Source organism: Melanaphis sacchari, unplaced genomic scaffold, assembly GCF_002803265.2.
Source record: "Melanaphis sacchari strain LSU unplaced genomic scaffold, SCAv2.0 Contig87_pilon_pilon, whole genome shotgun sequence".
NCBI classification, from domain to species: domain Eukaryota; kingdom Metazoa; phylum Arthropoda; class Insecta; order Hemiptera; family Aphididae; genus Melanaphis; species Melanaphis sacchari.
This window is the reverse complement of record NW_020271618.1, coordinates 640289-657100: the sequence shown is the minus strand read 5'-3', so window position 1 is coordinate 657100 and position 16812 is coordinate 640289. Positions and strand designations below refer to the sequence as shown.

The window sequence follows — 16812 nt, the reverse complement described above, 5'->3', positions numbered from 1 at the left end:
CTATAATTGTAGTATTGTAGTTTCTACAGGGCGTCAGCACTTTTCCCGAAATTTCATGGAACGAAAACAAGACCAAGTGAGTCTCGTCCTACCAATGTACCAACATAAAATCCAAAATTCAAAGCATTTCCCAAATTTATGTAATTTCAACTTCAAAATTATTGTACATTTGTATAATTTAATTATGTATTTTTAAATTCAAATATTATTGTATTTAGCTTACGAGTTGTTCCCAGGAAAACCGTGAGAGATAGGACGAAAACTTAGAAATTAAATTGATCCCCATAGAAATTCATGTTCTAAATTTTAGATTTTCGAAACAACGTTATTTAGGTTTTAAAACATCGTAGACGTCAAATGGCTTTAAAACTAAATTTTAAACAATGACTTTTGAAAATGAAATACTGGTCCTAGGTAGAATCTCTAGGAGAACAAACCGACACCTATGCAAAATGTTTATATCGCCATCGGTTTATCGAAACTGATAATTTCGCATTGAAAATCACGTTATCAGCTGTTTCCGGGAAAACCGTGAGAGGTAGGACGAAAATCATAAGAAATTAAATTGATCCCCATAGAAATTCATAAGTTCTAAATTTTAGATTTTCGAAACGTGTTATTTAGTATATAAACAAAAGTTTAAAAATTAGTACTTAAGTAAATAGACGTATTCACAAGGAACATATATGGTTATCGAAAATAACTTAATACGTATTATTAACTTTTTGTTCTCAAATTGCGGGTGAAATAATGGTAGCAATACGTAACTGAACGAAGCTGAAGTAAATTTTTCGATATTTTAAGATAATTTTTATTTGATAATTGTAAGAGAACATGTCCGAGTAAGTAATTATATCGATAACAATTATTGTTGTAATATAAATTTAACTTACCATCAAAAAACCTTTTTCAATAACCATTCGAAGGTTATGCAGTAAAGATTAGTTAATTGGGTATACACTATAAACTATTTGAAACATATTGTTACGTACCGTGTTATTTTACACATATATATTATACGGAGAGGTGATGTGTATACCGATGGAATAACATATTCAAACAGTGTAGTATCGAACAGCTATGGCGATCACCTGCACATCGTGATATTTAATATAATGAATAAGACATGATCACACGTCCTGGACTTCTCAGAAATGATGAGTAAACGATAGTGTTAACATTGTACTATTTAATATGACAATCAAGACTTGATCACACGTCTTGTAATTCTTAGAACCGATGAAATCGCAGGAAAGGCACCCAACTGAATAATACATTTAATTTAGAGAGCTCCTTTAGGTCATCGGAAGTCACCACCTCCTCAGTCACCACTCTTGACGGTTAACCATATATAAGGGAGACCAGGGCAAGAGCTCAGCAGACGGTTAGGGATATTCGAGACGCTCAGAGGCAGGTCGTAACACCACTCACGGTCCTGGTATGTAAGGACAAAATCGGTCTAGCCGTTTTGGAGAAGTTTGGTAATAGACTTTGTAATACGAGATTTTTATATATTAGAAGATGATGTAAGCAATAACCAAAATGTATAAACATTTTTGTAAAGTTAATTACCATATAATCTTTTCATACCAACCAGAAGAAATAAACTTTTGTATAGAGGTCAAAGTGTTTACATTTTTAACTTATTGTGTAACTCACTCATCCCATTATTAAATCTAGCAGTGAATATATGACAAACTACTATAGTTATATACATCATTACTTTTATGTTACAAAAGTATACTTGCTTGAAATACATTTTTAATTTAGATTAAAAATCAAATACAAGAAAACATTTTGAATTGAATTTTACTCACTAGACTCATTCTGGACTTCTTCAAATGTTAATAGTGAATCTAAATTCAAATAAATATATCTCTCAACATGATGATTATTATAAACCATAGTATGGTGGATTCCGTTCGTTCACAGCCTGTCGCGCTCTTTCCTCTTCTTCCCTAGCTGAAAGGATATTCTCCACCATGCGATAAAACAGCTTAACCCTACAATGCATGATTTTTTTTTTTTTTTTTTTTTTAATTTTTTTTTGGGTTGTTATATTACTCCTTATTAAGGGAAAAATACTTAATAATTTTTTTTGGTATTTTAAGTCCCTAAAAAACGAATTTTTTAGTTTGTTGCCTGTGAGCAACACTATGCATTTACGGGTACAACATAATTAATTATCAATAAATTTAAAAATGTATATCTTGAAAAGTTTTATTGTTTATTGATTAACTATAAATATAATAAAATAATTGTCTAACTTGCCAATTACAAAACAAAGTATAATTTTTTTTAAATTTAACATAAAGTAGTAATCAATGTAGTATCAATATGTAACAAAAAAATATATAGAAATAAAAATAATAAAAAATTAATAACCTTTTTGGTATAAACTTAGAACAAAAATGTAATTGACTGACCTGCCAATACATAACAAAATAATACAAAATAACTAATATAAGTAACAAAACAACTAATATAAGTCACAAAAAACTAAAATAATATCTTTTATGATAAATATTTATTTTTAATTATAAAATAAAATAATAATGAATTTTTATGTTGTATGCCTTTTATATGTTATATAAAAGTACAATAAAAACAGTCAAAAACTCAAAATGTCAGCAAAATGTACAACAAGTCGTAGAACAGCGATAGACAGTAAAACGAAAGTGGTTGTCTATTAGTAATCATTTGTTTATATTATCACATGATAACATAACGGGAATGCATAATGTTGCTCACAGGCAACAAAGTAAAAACTTAGTTAGTACAATACTACGAATCGACAAAATGTCAATTATTCTATACTAACTGACTTATTACAGTGTAGGAAACACAAAAAAATTTTTCCCAAAAGTATTATATAAAATATCACTGATTTATTGTACTGTGAAAATGCATACATCAGTGAAAAAATTGATAATGCCGATAACGATAAAACAATATTGAAAAAGCTTAAAATAAATATAATTAGTTATTTCCATACTATTATAATCACCATAAAATGAATATATACCATCTTAAGTACTTTTAAAAGTATTTATAAACATTTTACAAGAAGTATTTTAGATATTAGAGGCTATTATACACATTGTTGCCCACAGGCAACACCATGCATTGTAGGGTTAAATCGCTCTTCGGCTTCACTCAGGATGGCGTCCCTCCCGTGAGTGTCCACTGGCAGAAGCTCGAACGCCGGTCCGCAGATAATGTCCGGGACGTCGTCGGTGCTCGGTCGATGGCCAATCCTGGCCCTCAAGGGTTCGCGAAAGCCGTCCCAGTGGGGGCAATCGAACAAAGTGTGTTCGGCGGTGTCTGATTCGCCCGAGCACTGCCAGCAGCGCGGGCTGGCGGCCCTATTCATGCGATGTAGGTACCATCCGAAACAGCCGTAGCCCGTAAGTGCCTGTGTCATGTGAAATGTTAGAGGCACCCATGGGAAAAATTAAATTAATTGAAAAACTGATCTTGGAATGTTGGAATGTAGCGACGAGCGATTGATAAGAAAATGTATTTATGATAACTGATCCTACACCAACACAGATATAGATAATAAACTAGATTGTTAGGTTCCCTATACTAACCATATAATCATTTGAAGCCACACATCCGTCATTACTACTAGTAGGTCATTTGTATCTTATCATGTTATAATTTTTATAATACAATTTCTCACTGATTTCTTTTAGACAATAATGTTGGGTTTTATCGATTTCGCCGTTTTAATATCAGTTCCGTTGACTATCGATTCCGCCCGATATTTGTCTATATTAATTCCGCCGAGCTTTTTTATTTATTTATTTATTCCGTCGGCTATCATTTTCGTCGGATATTTGTTTATGTTGATTCCATTGACTGTATTTTTTTTTTTAATCAATAGTATAGGTATAAAATACACTCAGTTTACCATAATTTTTTAAATTTAAATATAAACATTTCAAACATTCTCGTAAGTAAAATGTATTAAAATAGTAAAATAATATGTTTTACAATTTATTTAAAAAACACTAAAAAAGCAAAAATAATATAGTAAAAATAAAAAATAATAGTAAATAATAATTAAAATGTAACAATAAAATATAATAATAATATTAATTGATTTATTTTTCAGAATAGTGCTTTGATGCCAGTTTTATATACTTAAATCTATCATTTTTTTTTTATTTAAATAGTCTTCAAAAATTGTTTCTGTATATTTTTTTTGTTCATAATTTGTATTTTTACTTATTGCATTATTATTGAGCTCTCTTATATTATATATGTATCAGTTTGAATTTTTAAATTTAATACATGCGAAAACAAACATACATTAGGATGTGCTTTGTTGAATTGAGTATTAAATTTTGAATGAAATGATTCGTAACTGTTTGTAGTTCGTTCCGAAGAAATTGAAGAAGATGCCTACATTTTTGGATTAAATTTTGATATTTCATCAATATAATTATTACTTATATAATCGCAGAATTTTTTTAACTTTCGGTTATCAAGAAAAACTGACAAAAATTTTTAGTAAAGCTTTCACTTCTTTTGCATTTAATCATGGCTAACCGAATATCCATTTCAACCACTGTCCAATTTCGCTGTTGAAATTATTGTATTCAATTGATAAATCTATAATATAGTTAAAATTAAATTTTTTTTCGCTCATCTATGTACATTTTTTGGTTATCTCTTAAAGTTTTTGGGTCGTTAAAATCCTAGCTTTACATATTAATAATAAAATAACGCAATAACGTTATTTTGCTCTAGATGTATATGAGTAGGAATTACGAAAATTTAGAAAACGCTTAATATCCGGTGTTTCCTATACATTAACACTGGTTTATTGAGAATATTTAACGTGCCCGATATTAACTATTTAATAGAGTCCTTGTGACATTGAATAATACCGTACAATATGGGTACAGTTTTCTTAGCATCGATAAAATACAATTTTGCGGGTACGTCGAAACGGTCAAATCCCCTCCTCCGGTCGAAATTGCGTAGCTGTTAGTCCTGTTTTGAAATCAAAAATGTGTGGATTTTGGATTTCACGCAGACCTCGTCGTAATCGGGGGGTAGAAGAGGGACGAAAATTCTAAGTACTGCCTACCTCACGCGTGTACTTGCAGCAACCCATTGGCAAGCGTACAATTAGTGAACAGAACTGCCGACGCGGACACGGCGGAGGTTACGACAGACCGCCTCGCCGCCGTGGAGCTAATAATAATACCTATACCGTTACGCGCGTTTGCGAAACTGCCGCCGCAGCCCTGCTAAGTAGGAAAAGCGCCGGTGCCAGTGATTTTCTATTACTGTACCGCACTCGTACTTTGCAATTTTATTTTTTTTATCGTTTGTTGTCACAATTGGCATTGACATTAGGATTATTTGGGTCAGCGATTTCCGCCGTATTTCGACACACGCGGCTCTACAAGATCGACGATCCGACCGTTGCTGCCGCCAGTGTGTGTGTGTGTGTCGCGCAGTCCGCACAAAAACCGCCGCCGCCGTTCCGTCAGCGAGTAGAAAATAATCATATATTATCACACAATTTTTTAATAAAACGTCGAATCAAATCGTCATGCGGTCTTCACAGGAAATTGTCCAAGCGGGGCGGCAAGTGTTCCCGTCGCCCGACTTCAGCTCCAACGGCACCATGGCCGCGGCCGTCGTCGAAGGTATAATACACAAACATGTACTCATAATTCGTCGATTAACTGACACAATCCGTCGGGTTATTCTCGATTGGGTGACATTTGACGGCGCTACGCGAAATTCGATTTAATTATCTACAGTAGGGCTTGCGGGGTTTGCCTTCGTTGAACCTGGACACATGGCATTGATTAATCATTTTCATTCAAATATTAGACACATGTATTCATAGTGTCCGTTTAAATTTCGTTCAAAAATTGTACATTCAAAAGAGTGAACGCCCAAGAAAGCACATTCCCGTGATTTTTCACAATGGCTTTATCGTTCATCGAGGTTAGCGTTGATTTTCGTTAAATATGCCACCCGAAAAACACGATTACTTTAAATGAGTATACAGTTGTATGTAACGTATCAATAAACAGTACTTCATTAAAATTGTTATGGTATATTATATCTAATACATATTATTTTCATATGAAACAATTCTAAATTTATGTTATTCGTAAGTTAATTCCGACACGTCCTTAGGCCCCTACGAAAAAGTCTAAACTTTCATATAAGCCTAATGTAGATGACTCAAATAACAGCTAATCTATTTTAATAGACAATTGCTACGCGGTCACTTTTGGATAATGCCCAGTAAAGGTACCTATCGATATTTTTGTAGAAATAGCTGTGGTCAAGATTAACGTGTGCGCAAGCCCGGATTTCGTTTCGCTGATAATTTTGCCCGGCTTTGCATCGACGCGTTTAAAAGAAATAACAAATATAATATATGTGGTTTTCAGTATTAGTTATTAATGTTTTTATATAAGGTACATAATGTCGGTAATTATTAAATAGTACCTATACAATTCTGAATTTAGAAGTCCGCAATTTAATTACTTTTTTTTTCCTATTCCAATTCGATGAATATTAATTAAATTGGAAAAATCAACGAATATCATAATAATCGACAGTTGCAATTACTTGTTAATGCATAGTAAAGTTTTGAAAATTTTGAAAAGCATAACAATATGTCATTAATTATAATACACAAAAGTAATATCTGGGTCAGACATTTTAAAAGTTTAATTTTTATAAATAATTTTATGTTTAATTGTTGTTACTAAATGTGAAAGTCATTTTACCAGATACATGAATCTATGAGTAGATTTCCAAGTATAATCATTATTGTTTTAAATAATTATATTTTTGATTGTTATACTAAATATCTGTAACAATAATTTTTAGTTATATTTTAGTAGCGTCGCAATATTAATAAAATTGAATAATATTGTGGAATATTATAATATTATAATATTTACTTTTTAAATTTAATAAGCAAAAATTGTTTTTAATTTTTCATTTAATAAAAATCAAAAGCATCAAATATTTGATCTGAAGTAAATTGTATTAATATTATCACTCATAAATAGATGCGTATTGTTTTTTAAATATATATACATACATTATATGGTAACAGTATAGGTGCCATTTTATGACTAACATTGTATTTAATATAAAAAAAAAAAAAAAAAAAAATATTTAATTAATTTACTTTACACGAACAAATTTAGTAGATAGATGTATCTATAAGATTTATGGTTTTTTTTCTTTTACTATCTACCCAAATATAATCAAAATATAAATATTTAAGTGATTGCTATTGGATTTCTGATTGAAATAGATGGTACTGTCAGAAGGCAATCTCTTTTCATTTGTTTGAAAATTATACTTTATATATATATATCCATAATACATTAGTCTTTAACTCTAAATGAAATGCTACAAAGTTTCAATAAAATCTTTTACCTGAAGTAAAGATATACATTAGAAATACATTAATAAAACGTATGATAATTATATTATAATGTAATTTATTTATTAATATAAAATTATGATTATTTCATAAATATGATTATACCTTAGTGATGTTCATATTACATTCGTTTATAAATTAGATAATTTAGATATTCAATATGGTATTTCTAAAAATTATTTTTGTTGTTATGGCATGCTGATATACCTACCTTCACATAACTTGAAAACATAATTTAGTTAGTAGGTACTTTGTATTAGGTATATTATATAGTAAATAATTATTTGCAGAAGTGGTTTCAAGATTAAGTATGGTTTCTGAGTGGGTTTATTTTTAAAGTTTAAAACTACTCCCGAATAAAGTTTTAATTAAATTATTCGATTGAATGCATTAAAAGTAGGTTTTTGATTGTAATTAACCTGATATATTGTAGTGATTATTTATAGTTCTATGTAAGAATTTTAAAGAAATACATTTGTGGATAAGTAGTTTTAAATGACATCTGTAATTTGGAAAATCTATCAAAAACTTTAACATTTAAGTAATATAAATAAAAATATGGAATGAAATATAAAATCAAATAGAAAATCTGATCTCAGAGTATACCTTTATTATTACCTATCTATTATTTCAATTTCGAAATCATTGTTAATTCTTGACAAAAAAAATTGTCGAAGAAGATGAGTTAACTATTGGAAGTATAATTGATAATAATTAAATTAAAAAAAAAAAACCACGCTTGTTTAATATTCAAAAATGTTAAGACTTTTCGTAGTATGTAGAATACATTTTAAATCCAACTGTTACTTATTCATATTTCGTTTAAATTTTAATTTTGAAACATATTTAGTTTTTTTTTTTAAATAAGATTACTGACAGTTAAGTTTAATTCAAAACCCAATTAAAATAGGAGCATTTATCAATTTGTTTTAAAAAAAATATTTTTGACAAACCTTGTGAAAATATTTAATATAAATTATCAAGGCAAAATCGTATTAAGCTATTTCAGTTTATAATAATATTGATTAGTCTTTGTGTATAGATGATGAAAGGATTATGTGTCCAAGCGAGATAGAGTGGTGTATATTTTGGCATAACAAACTTTATTTAAAAGTATAAATTATAATATTTATATAATTTGTTTCTCTTACGATCATAAATCTATATAAATATTTTCAAGGTTGGCAAGTGAACTATTTATTTTTTTAACTCTTTAATATAGGTAAGTGAGCAGTAAGTAAATGTTACGCTGTAAGACAGGTTGAGTGTAGGAGGTACACTTCATTGAATGGATCATCGTATATGCTACATTTTAATTCAACGGTAAATCATTGCTAACTAAAGATGATTTTAAGCGAAGATAGATTTCAGTCTATATTATTCAGTTTATTTTATTACATTCTTATACTGCTATTACAGAATTTATTTTATTATTACTAATTTAGTAGATTGGATAAAATTAAGCCGATAATATCATATTTTCTTAAATTATTAATTAATACGAATGTTGTAATTAGTTTTTTGTTTAATTTATTATTAATGACTTTATTGATTAAATACTGATTTACTCTAAAACGGTATAAACAGGTTTAAATATTATTGCATATAATAAAATCTATCAATATATGTAAAAGTTTCAAGGTACCCATGAATAATTTTAAATTACAACAAAATAACTAAATTTGATGCCTAATTTCGTCCAGTTTAGTATTCACAATATATAATAACATTATAAAATAATATTTATGATTTTTTCCAATACAATAATTATTTTTACCTACTAATAAAAATATATTTTGATTCTTTGTGGTTTTATTGTTCATTTTATTAATTAAAATTAACTTAGTGTTTATGTAAAATTAATTAACTGATAAATAACCACAAATTATAGAATACATATTTGAAGTAAGTTAGAAATTACTTTTTTCTCGTGAATACCTAGCTTTGAAATCTTACTATCATACAGTTAATGTGAAAATAAAACGATACATTACTTATATGTATTCATATATTTAAAAAAACAGAAATGTATAGTCATTATTGCCCATTATAATATCGCATAACAACAAAACAGATGTCGACTGATGACCAGCATATACACACTCATGTTAAACGCAGAATATTTTTGAATTTATAATTTTAGTGTGATGTACCACCGTCTTCAAGCCACTTATACGTATGAGCGAAGGGAAGAAAATTTGCAGATTGCTATGTATAATTTTAAATCTCAATAAAGTAATCAATGATAATAGAGATTGAAATAATTTACTTATCAGTTGACAGTTGTTTTTATGAAAAATATTTCACTGAAAGCGTGGGTGCTTATTGTCTATATATTTGAAATACTAATATTTATTATAATATCTTCAAACTGTTTATTTTGCAAAATACAAATGTTTTAAAATTTAGTATTTCATGGCCAGATCTTACGTTGAGGTTTAAAAACAATGTATACATCTGAAATTTGAATTAAGTATATCTACTTTTTTGGAAATTAGGTTTTAAAAAACCCGTAGAGAGCCTTTCCTTTTTTTTTTATTAACAATTAAATAATTTTTTTCGTGCATTTCATATTTGAAAAATCGTTATAATAAAATGAATTTTATTTATTTAAAGACAGTTGTGCATTTGGATCGACAAAATACTTTTTGCTTTGCGGGCTCGGCGGTTTCTTGTCGTGTGGTATAACTCACGCAATGGTCACACCCCTGGACTTGGTGAAATGTCGCTTACAAGTCGACCAAGCCAAATACAAGAACGTTGTTCATGGTTTCAAGGTTAGTATAGAAAGTAACATATTTTAATACGTTGCAAAGAAAACATAATAAAAAAAAAAATTTTTTTTTTAACAACGACGTATACATAGGTAACACTAAAAGAAGACGGTGCTAAAGGGTTGGCCAAGGGATGGGCGCCCACTTTCTTAGGGTATGCCGCTCAAGTAAGTCAGATTAAAAATAATGTTTCGTGCTTAAACATGAGTTTATAATCGGTGGTTCTCAATATTAGGGCATGTGCAAATTTGGATTGTATGAAGTTTTCAAAGTGCATTATTCGGAGATGATTGGTGAAGAGAACGCATACGTGTACAGAACAGCGTTGTACTTAGCTGCATCCGCATCTGCCGAGTTTTTCGCTGATATTGCACTCAGCCCAATGGAATCTGCAAAAGTAAGCTACGTAATATTAATTAAATTAAAATATAGTTAACCAAACACACTGGACCAATAATACAATTAAGTAAAATACTAAACGTTTTTAAAAATTGAAGTAAAAATAACTTACAAGGATTTTAGAAATACATTTTTAAGCCCTTAATTTATACTTTAAAGTATAAATATTGAAAATTGTATTAATAGTATTAAGAATTTATATTTTTCCATACTTTTGAAAAATGTTGTAAACATTTTAAAACATCTATAAATAAAAATATTACTGTATTTTTAATATTTTTAATTGCTCTAAGAATCATTTATAATAGACCTTATACTAAATATTGAAGCATTTTTTTTTTTTTTTATAAATAAAATATAAAGTAAAAAATGTCAAATATATATATAAATAGAATCAAAATACTAAGAATATTATATCATGTGTAAAAAATAATAATACATTTCAAGTAACTATGGTTTTTCATTTTTTGTATTACAACAAAAAAAAAAATCTACTAATAAAAAATATCAAATTAATTTTAAACTCTCATAAAAAATATTACTAGAATTATTTTCAAATTTTTTTGCTCAATTCCATCAATAATAACTTGTGAAGAATTTGTATCAAATTTTCAAATCTTATTTATTAGTATTAAAAATACTATGCATTTTTACCTACAAAATTAATTTGCAAATTTTCATAATTTTATCAAAATTCTTACTTTAAACAAAATGTATTTGTTTAATTTACTGATTAATGATAAGCATAAAAAATAAAACAATAAATAGATGATACCCATTTTATAATGTTTCTATTTTAGAGTTAACAAATCTTAGCTACTTAATACTTTAACCAATAAATCATTCTATTATACTTGGGTTAAACTTATAACGCAGGTCAAATTAATTACTTATATAATTATTGATGTAACAAAAAATATGGTAGCTATGTATAAGCTAACATATTGATTTTTTTTATGTAATATACAGAGTTATTTTTACTATTGGTAATGTTAATATTCATTATATTTTTGATTGCATACACAAAATTAAAACATTAAAATTAAATTCCATTATAGTTAAAAAAATATATTTATGTATTAATACTTGCCTTTAATGAATACATAGGTCTGTTTATTTTGGCAATTAAATTATAATGAATTATAAAATTTTTTGACGTAATAAAAATAATAATTTATACATTTTAAGGGATTAAAAGCAGGAAACACGGACACACTAGGTGTGCCACTAAACCGTACTTTCTTTTTAAAAAAAAAAAAAAATGCGATTTTACATCACTATGACATATTTCTACGTACACTACAGTTCTACTTATTGTTTTATTTTTTTTTAGATGGTATCATAAAAGTTTAAAAATACAATCCTTGTTTTCATTATACTCATATCGGATATATTATATCATATACTCTGTATTTATATTTCGAAAAAATCTTTTTTAAAATATGTTTATTTTATTTCGTGAGAAAATATAACACATGTGTTATATCAATAGTAGGCTTATAGTGCTACAGTCGTTTTTTACAAACACTGCTTTCTATCGAATTTTACCATCATCATTATTTGTGTTTCAAAACAAATACGTCTCCCCTCATGTGAAAATAATGTGTCTCCAAAATTGTTCTTATATACTTTGATTAAGTTATTTTGTTATCTATAGCTATCTTAATTGTTTTTATTCGATTTTTAAAAGCATTCTTCATTATTTATTTTTAACTCACAGTGTATTAAACGTGTTTAAATATGAATATAAATTTAATAAAAAGGGTAAAAAGAATAATGAGCAGTTACCATTTTTAAAGTTACGTTTGTTTTAAACTTTCCAAAAAGAATATTGTGAAAAGATTTATACTTTTTCAGAATGACGAGTATTCGCTGTTAAAATTATTATTTTGTAGTTTGTACTCATATTAAAATAGGTGACTAATGTCTGTAACTTTGTAAGCACACGATTATAATGTGTCCAAAATAATTTAACACAAGCCAAACAATTACACAGTGAGTGCTTCATAAACTATAGTCTTTACTTCAATTTTCTCCTCAGACGACAATATATTATAGTATAATACAATCATACAAAGTTATGAAGCCTGTACTAAATAGTTAATGTCAGGTATGTTACATATTCTCGGTAAACCCCTATTAATTTCTAAGAAACATCAGGATTTTCTTAACGTTTGTAGTTTCTATACATGTACATATATTTCGAAGAACTGTTATTATGTTAATTATTTATTTATTATAGTTTTTAAATTCTGTGTAGTTAGATTGCTTTAATATATTACAATGTTGTAATGTAATAATTGCATTATATGTCATGTTATGTTTTATAAGAATGTGTAATTAAAAAAAATTAATATTATTCATCAATTTTTTAGTTATTTAATAACTAGAGAAATTTACATTGTTCACCAAGTATTAATTAAAAATTTAGTTCTTATAGAAATAAAAAATACTAAAATTACAGTCACCTTTATATATATATAAGTGTTATAAAATATTAGCAAAATCAATTAAATGTGTTAATTATTTATAAAATTAATAACATTTCAAATTCTTTAAATGGTAGGTACTTTTTTCACAAATAAAAAACAGTTTAACATAAAGGTAGATTATTTTTTATGCGCGTTTAAAGTTAAAATTTGACAAAATCGGACGTAAACTACAAAATTATAATAACAGTATTTTCTTTCACGAACAGTTTTTAATTTTAAAAATATAAACTGAAGAAAGTTTAAACATTCTACTATAATTTCTATTGACTATTATTCTCAATATTCATCACAACATTTTTAAAATACATTTTATACCTCGGATCATATTCATTCCAAGCTAGGAAATTTCGGAATTGATTTACTAACTTCAAACTATTGGCATTTGAAATTTATTTTTTATTTTTATTCTTAGTCAAGTAGGTTAAAAATTTAATACAAGATTCCTCGTAGGTTATTTTTTTGGTATTTTAAAAAATAAAAACTACGTACAACTTTTTTTTTTTATATAAGATTTATCTTCAATTACAAATTTGTCATAGATGCAGATAATTAAATGAGTCTATTAAAAAATATATTGCAGGATTATTTGACTGTTTTAAACTAAAATTTATGTTACATATTTCTATATTTTTTTTACTTTTATTATATATTTTTGTTAAATATTCTGCTATTTATTAAAATAAAGAGTTTTAGTAATACCGCGAGTGATGTGTCACCGTTTAGCTTCACAAATTATTTGCTGCTTTGTTTTAAAATGTAAAATAATGGCAAAAATTGTTAATGTTATTTTATAATCATTTATTAAAGTATAATATATGAAATATGCTGTTTTCCAAAAAAATTAGTTTTAATGTACCAAACTGTATTGCTAATAGCTAAATAAATTATTAAATATTCTAAGAATTAAATATATCCATTATTATATTTTATTCAATGAAGAAATACCCACTCTTGAAACTTTTTACAACAGAGCTACTTCTCTGATCACATTTTTTACGTAGGTACATAGTACGTCGCAAAAAATATAAATACGTGCAAACTAAATTTATTTTGTTAATGTGCATATAATGAAAGGTATGTGTATTTTATTTATTTTTTTTATATTTTTGGCTGTAGGTTCGTATCCAAACTCAACCAGGATTTGCTAACACTTTAAGAGAAGCTTTACCGAAAATTCAACAATCTGAAGGATTGAATGGATTTTACAAAAGTTTAGTGCCACTATGGATGAGACAAATCCCTTACACCATGATGAAGTTCGCATGTTTTGAAAAGACTATTGAATTGCTGTACAAGTATGTAATTATTTTTATAGCATCATATAATATTTTATGATTAGATTATATATAGAAAAATTTACTTTAAGAAAAAATCTTTAGTAATTACCAGAATAAGTTAAAAAAGTCAAATTAATTTTTCGCGAACAAGTTTGACTAGTTATTTCTTTGTAATAGTTTTAATAGTCTCATAATTTTAATTAAATCACACTTGATTAATCAAAAATGTTTGTATTTCTTAATCTGAAATGAAATGAAACTTTAATTGGTAGTGATGGTCAGCCATTTATTATTGTGTCGACATCGTTACGATTTTTCCAATATTATTGTATCGCAATATTGTAAGTTAGATGATATTGATATTGTATCGAAAATACATATTTAAATATTACCTACTTAGTAATTAATACTTATTAGTTATTAGTTATTATTTATTATTCATTTAATTTAATAATTATCATACATAATTAAACATAAATATTGGATGATAATACACCAACCGTTATTGGCCGACAGATATTATTTATTGATTACACTGTACATACAATTTATTGAATCTATTAGCTTGGACTTACAAGTAAAATAATATCTGTACAAAAAATTTGTCACGATATTGATTATCGTATTGAATTATGGATATTGTTGCTCATCACTACTAATTAGGTATATTATTTTATATGGTATGATAATGGCTTCAAGTAGGTGTATCAGGTGGTTAATTTATTAGGTACATCATACATATTTAATTATTTAATAATATGTATTGTTTTAATAGTTATTAAATATTCATGTTGTAAGAAATTAGGTATTTACAGTGCAATAAATGTTTGTCTTTAGATATGTAGTGCCCAAACCTAGGGCAGAATGCTCTAAAGGTGAACAATTGATTGTGACATTTGGAGCTGGTTACATTGCTGGTGTATTCTGTGCTGTTGTTTCCCATCCTGCTGACACGTTAGTGTCTAAATTGAATCAGGCTAAGGGTGCGTCTGCTGGAGATATTGTTAAGAAAATTGGATTTATGGGTAAGTGTAGTTAAGTAGGTACATACAGTTTATGAAATATACAAACACCATACATGAACTGTAAGATTTTGTGATAAATATTATTTACTATAACCAATAATTTTGGAATTACTAATTTTTTTAAGAATCTACTTACATATTGTTTTTATAACATAAAATGAAATAATATTATTTATTTTATTTGTTTAAAATTTTACTAATGATATATTTTATTACCTAGGATTATGGCAAGGTTTGGGACCAAGGATTGTAATGGTAGGAACATTGACAGCCGCTCAATGGTTTATCTATGATGCAGTTAAGGTCTTCTTCAGATTACCCAGACCACCACCACCAGAAATGCCAGAGTCTTTGAAGAAGAAATTAGCCGTACAATAATATTATGTAATAACAATAATGATGGTTCTAGACAATATTGAGTTATTTAAAAAATATATTAAAAACTAGTTATTTAAAATGAATGCGTGTAATTGTGTTATAATACCTATAAAAATACCTATAGCGCAATGATATGGTACCTATATAGTATATATGAATATATTATTGCAAAGAGTAAAATATAGTTATATTTTTATTAGTTATATCGCAGGATTCGAGACTTATAGCACTTATAATTATCAAAATTAGCGCTTAAAAAAGCGCTTGAACACTGTAATATAAGTACTCAAATAAGCATTTAAAAAAATTAAAATAAGCAAAAAAAAGCTTAAAAAAACAATAAACACAATTTTTTTTCTGTGACACCGTTTAATTTTTAACATTTAAAAAAGTAAAAAAAATTTTTTATTTATTAATTTTTTATATTTACAATCTGTTACATAATAAAATTGAACAATTAGTAAAAGAGATAAATTAATAAAAAAAAAAGTGGCTTGGAGAAAGAACAGATTTAAGAAGTCTTCCAGTGAAGACACTTAATAAAAATAAATATATTTTTTTTAAACTTAAAACATTCTACCCTTTTTCAGTATTTGTGAACTTATTAACTTAAGTTATACTTCTTATGGATTTTCTGAAATAAATTTTAATTTATATGAGAATAGTCGAAGAAAAATAAATAAATTGTATAAAATAAAGATTTATTTAAAAATATTTCTTACCTTTATTGGGTTGAATAAATAAATGTTTTCTTAAGTTTTCAAACGTAAAAGCTTTTCTGTTGCTTAATAATATTGTTTTATAAGTAGAAAATGAGTTTTCGATATCAACGAAAGTGATAGGCGCCTATTTAAAGTATACTATATCGTCACTGGAGTAGTCATCGGGAAATTCACTGAAGTTGAATAACACACCGCCATCTTCCCCGTCAAGTATTTTATAATTGTCTCTAAATTTCCAAGACCAGTACTTTTTTCAAAAACTATTTGATTTTGTAGACATTTATGTAAATTTATATATTTT

The 16812-nt window shown here is 27.0% G+C and overlaps 1 protein-coding gene across 1 annotated transcript; it reads left to right on the top strand.

Annotated features, from left to right (window-relative positions):
* The first annotated feature begins 5572 nt into the window (after positions 1-5572).
* On the top strand, positions 5573-15852 carry LOC112602383 (phosphate carrier protein, mitochondrial-like). The gene is made up of 7 exons (XM_025350436.1): positions 5573-5669; positions 10061-10221; positions 10311-10385; positions 10454-10615; positions 14226-14404; positions 15224-15411; positions 15632-15852. The coding sequence occupies exons 1-7, from the start codon at positions 5573-5575 to the stop codon at positions 15787-15789; spliced, it is 1020 nt and encodes a 339-aa protein (XP_025206221.1). The 3' UTR covers positions 15790-15852.
* Positions 15853-16812: the final 960 nt, after the last annotated feature.

Coding starts and splice junctions, on each gene's coding strand:
- LOC112602383 (XM_025350436.1), top strand. CDS start 5,573: ATGCGGTCTTCACAGGAAATTGTCCAAGCGGGGCGGCAAGTGTTCCCG. Junction 5,670..10,060: donor GGCCGCGGCCGTCGTCGAAG/GTATAATACACA, acceptor ATTTATTTAAAG/ACAGTTGTGCATTTGGATCG. Junction 10,386..10,453: donor TCTTAGGGTATGCCGCTCAA/GTAAGTCAGATT, acceptor TCTCAATATTAG/GGCATGTGCAAATTTGGATT.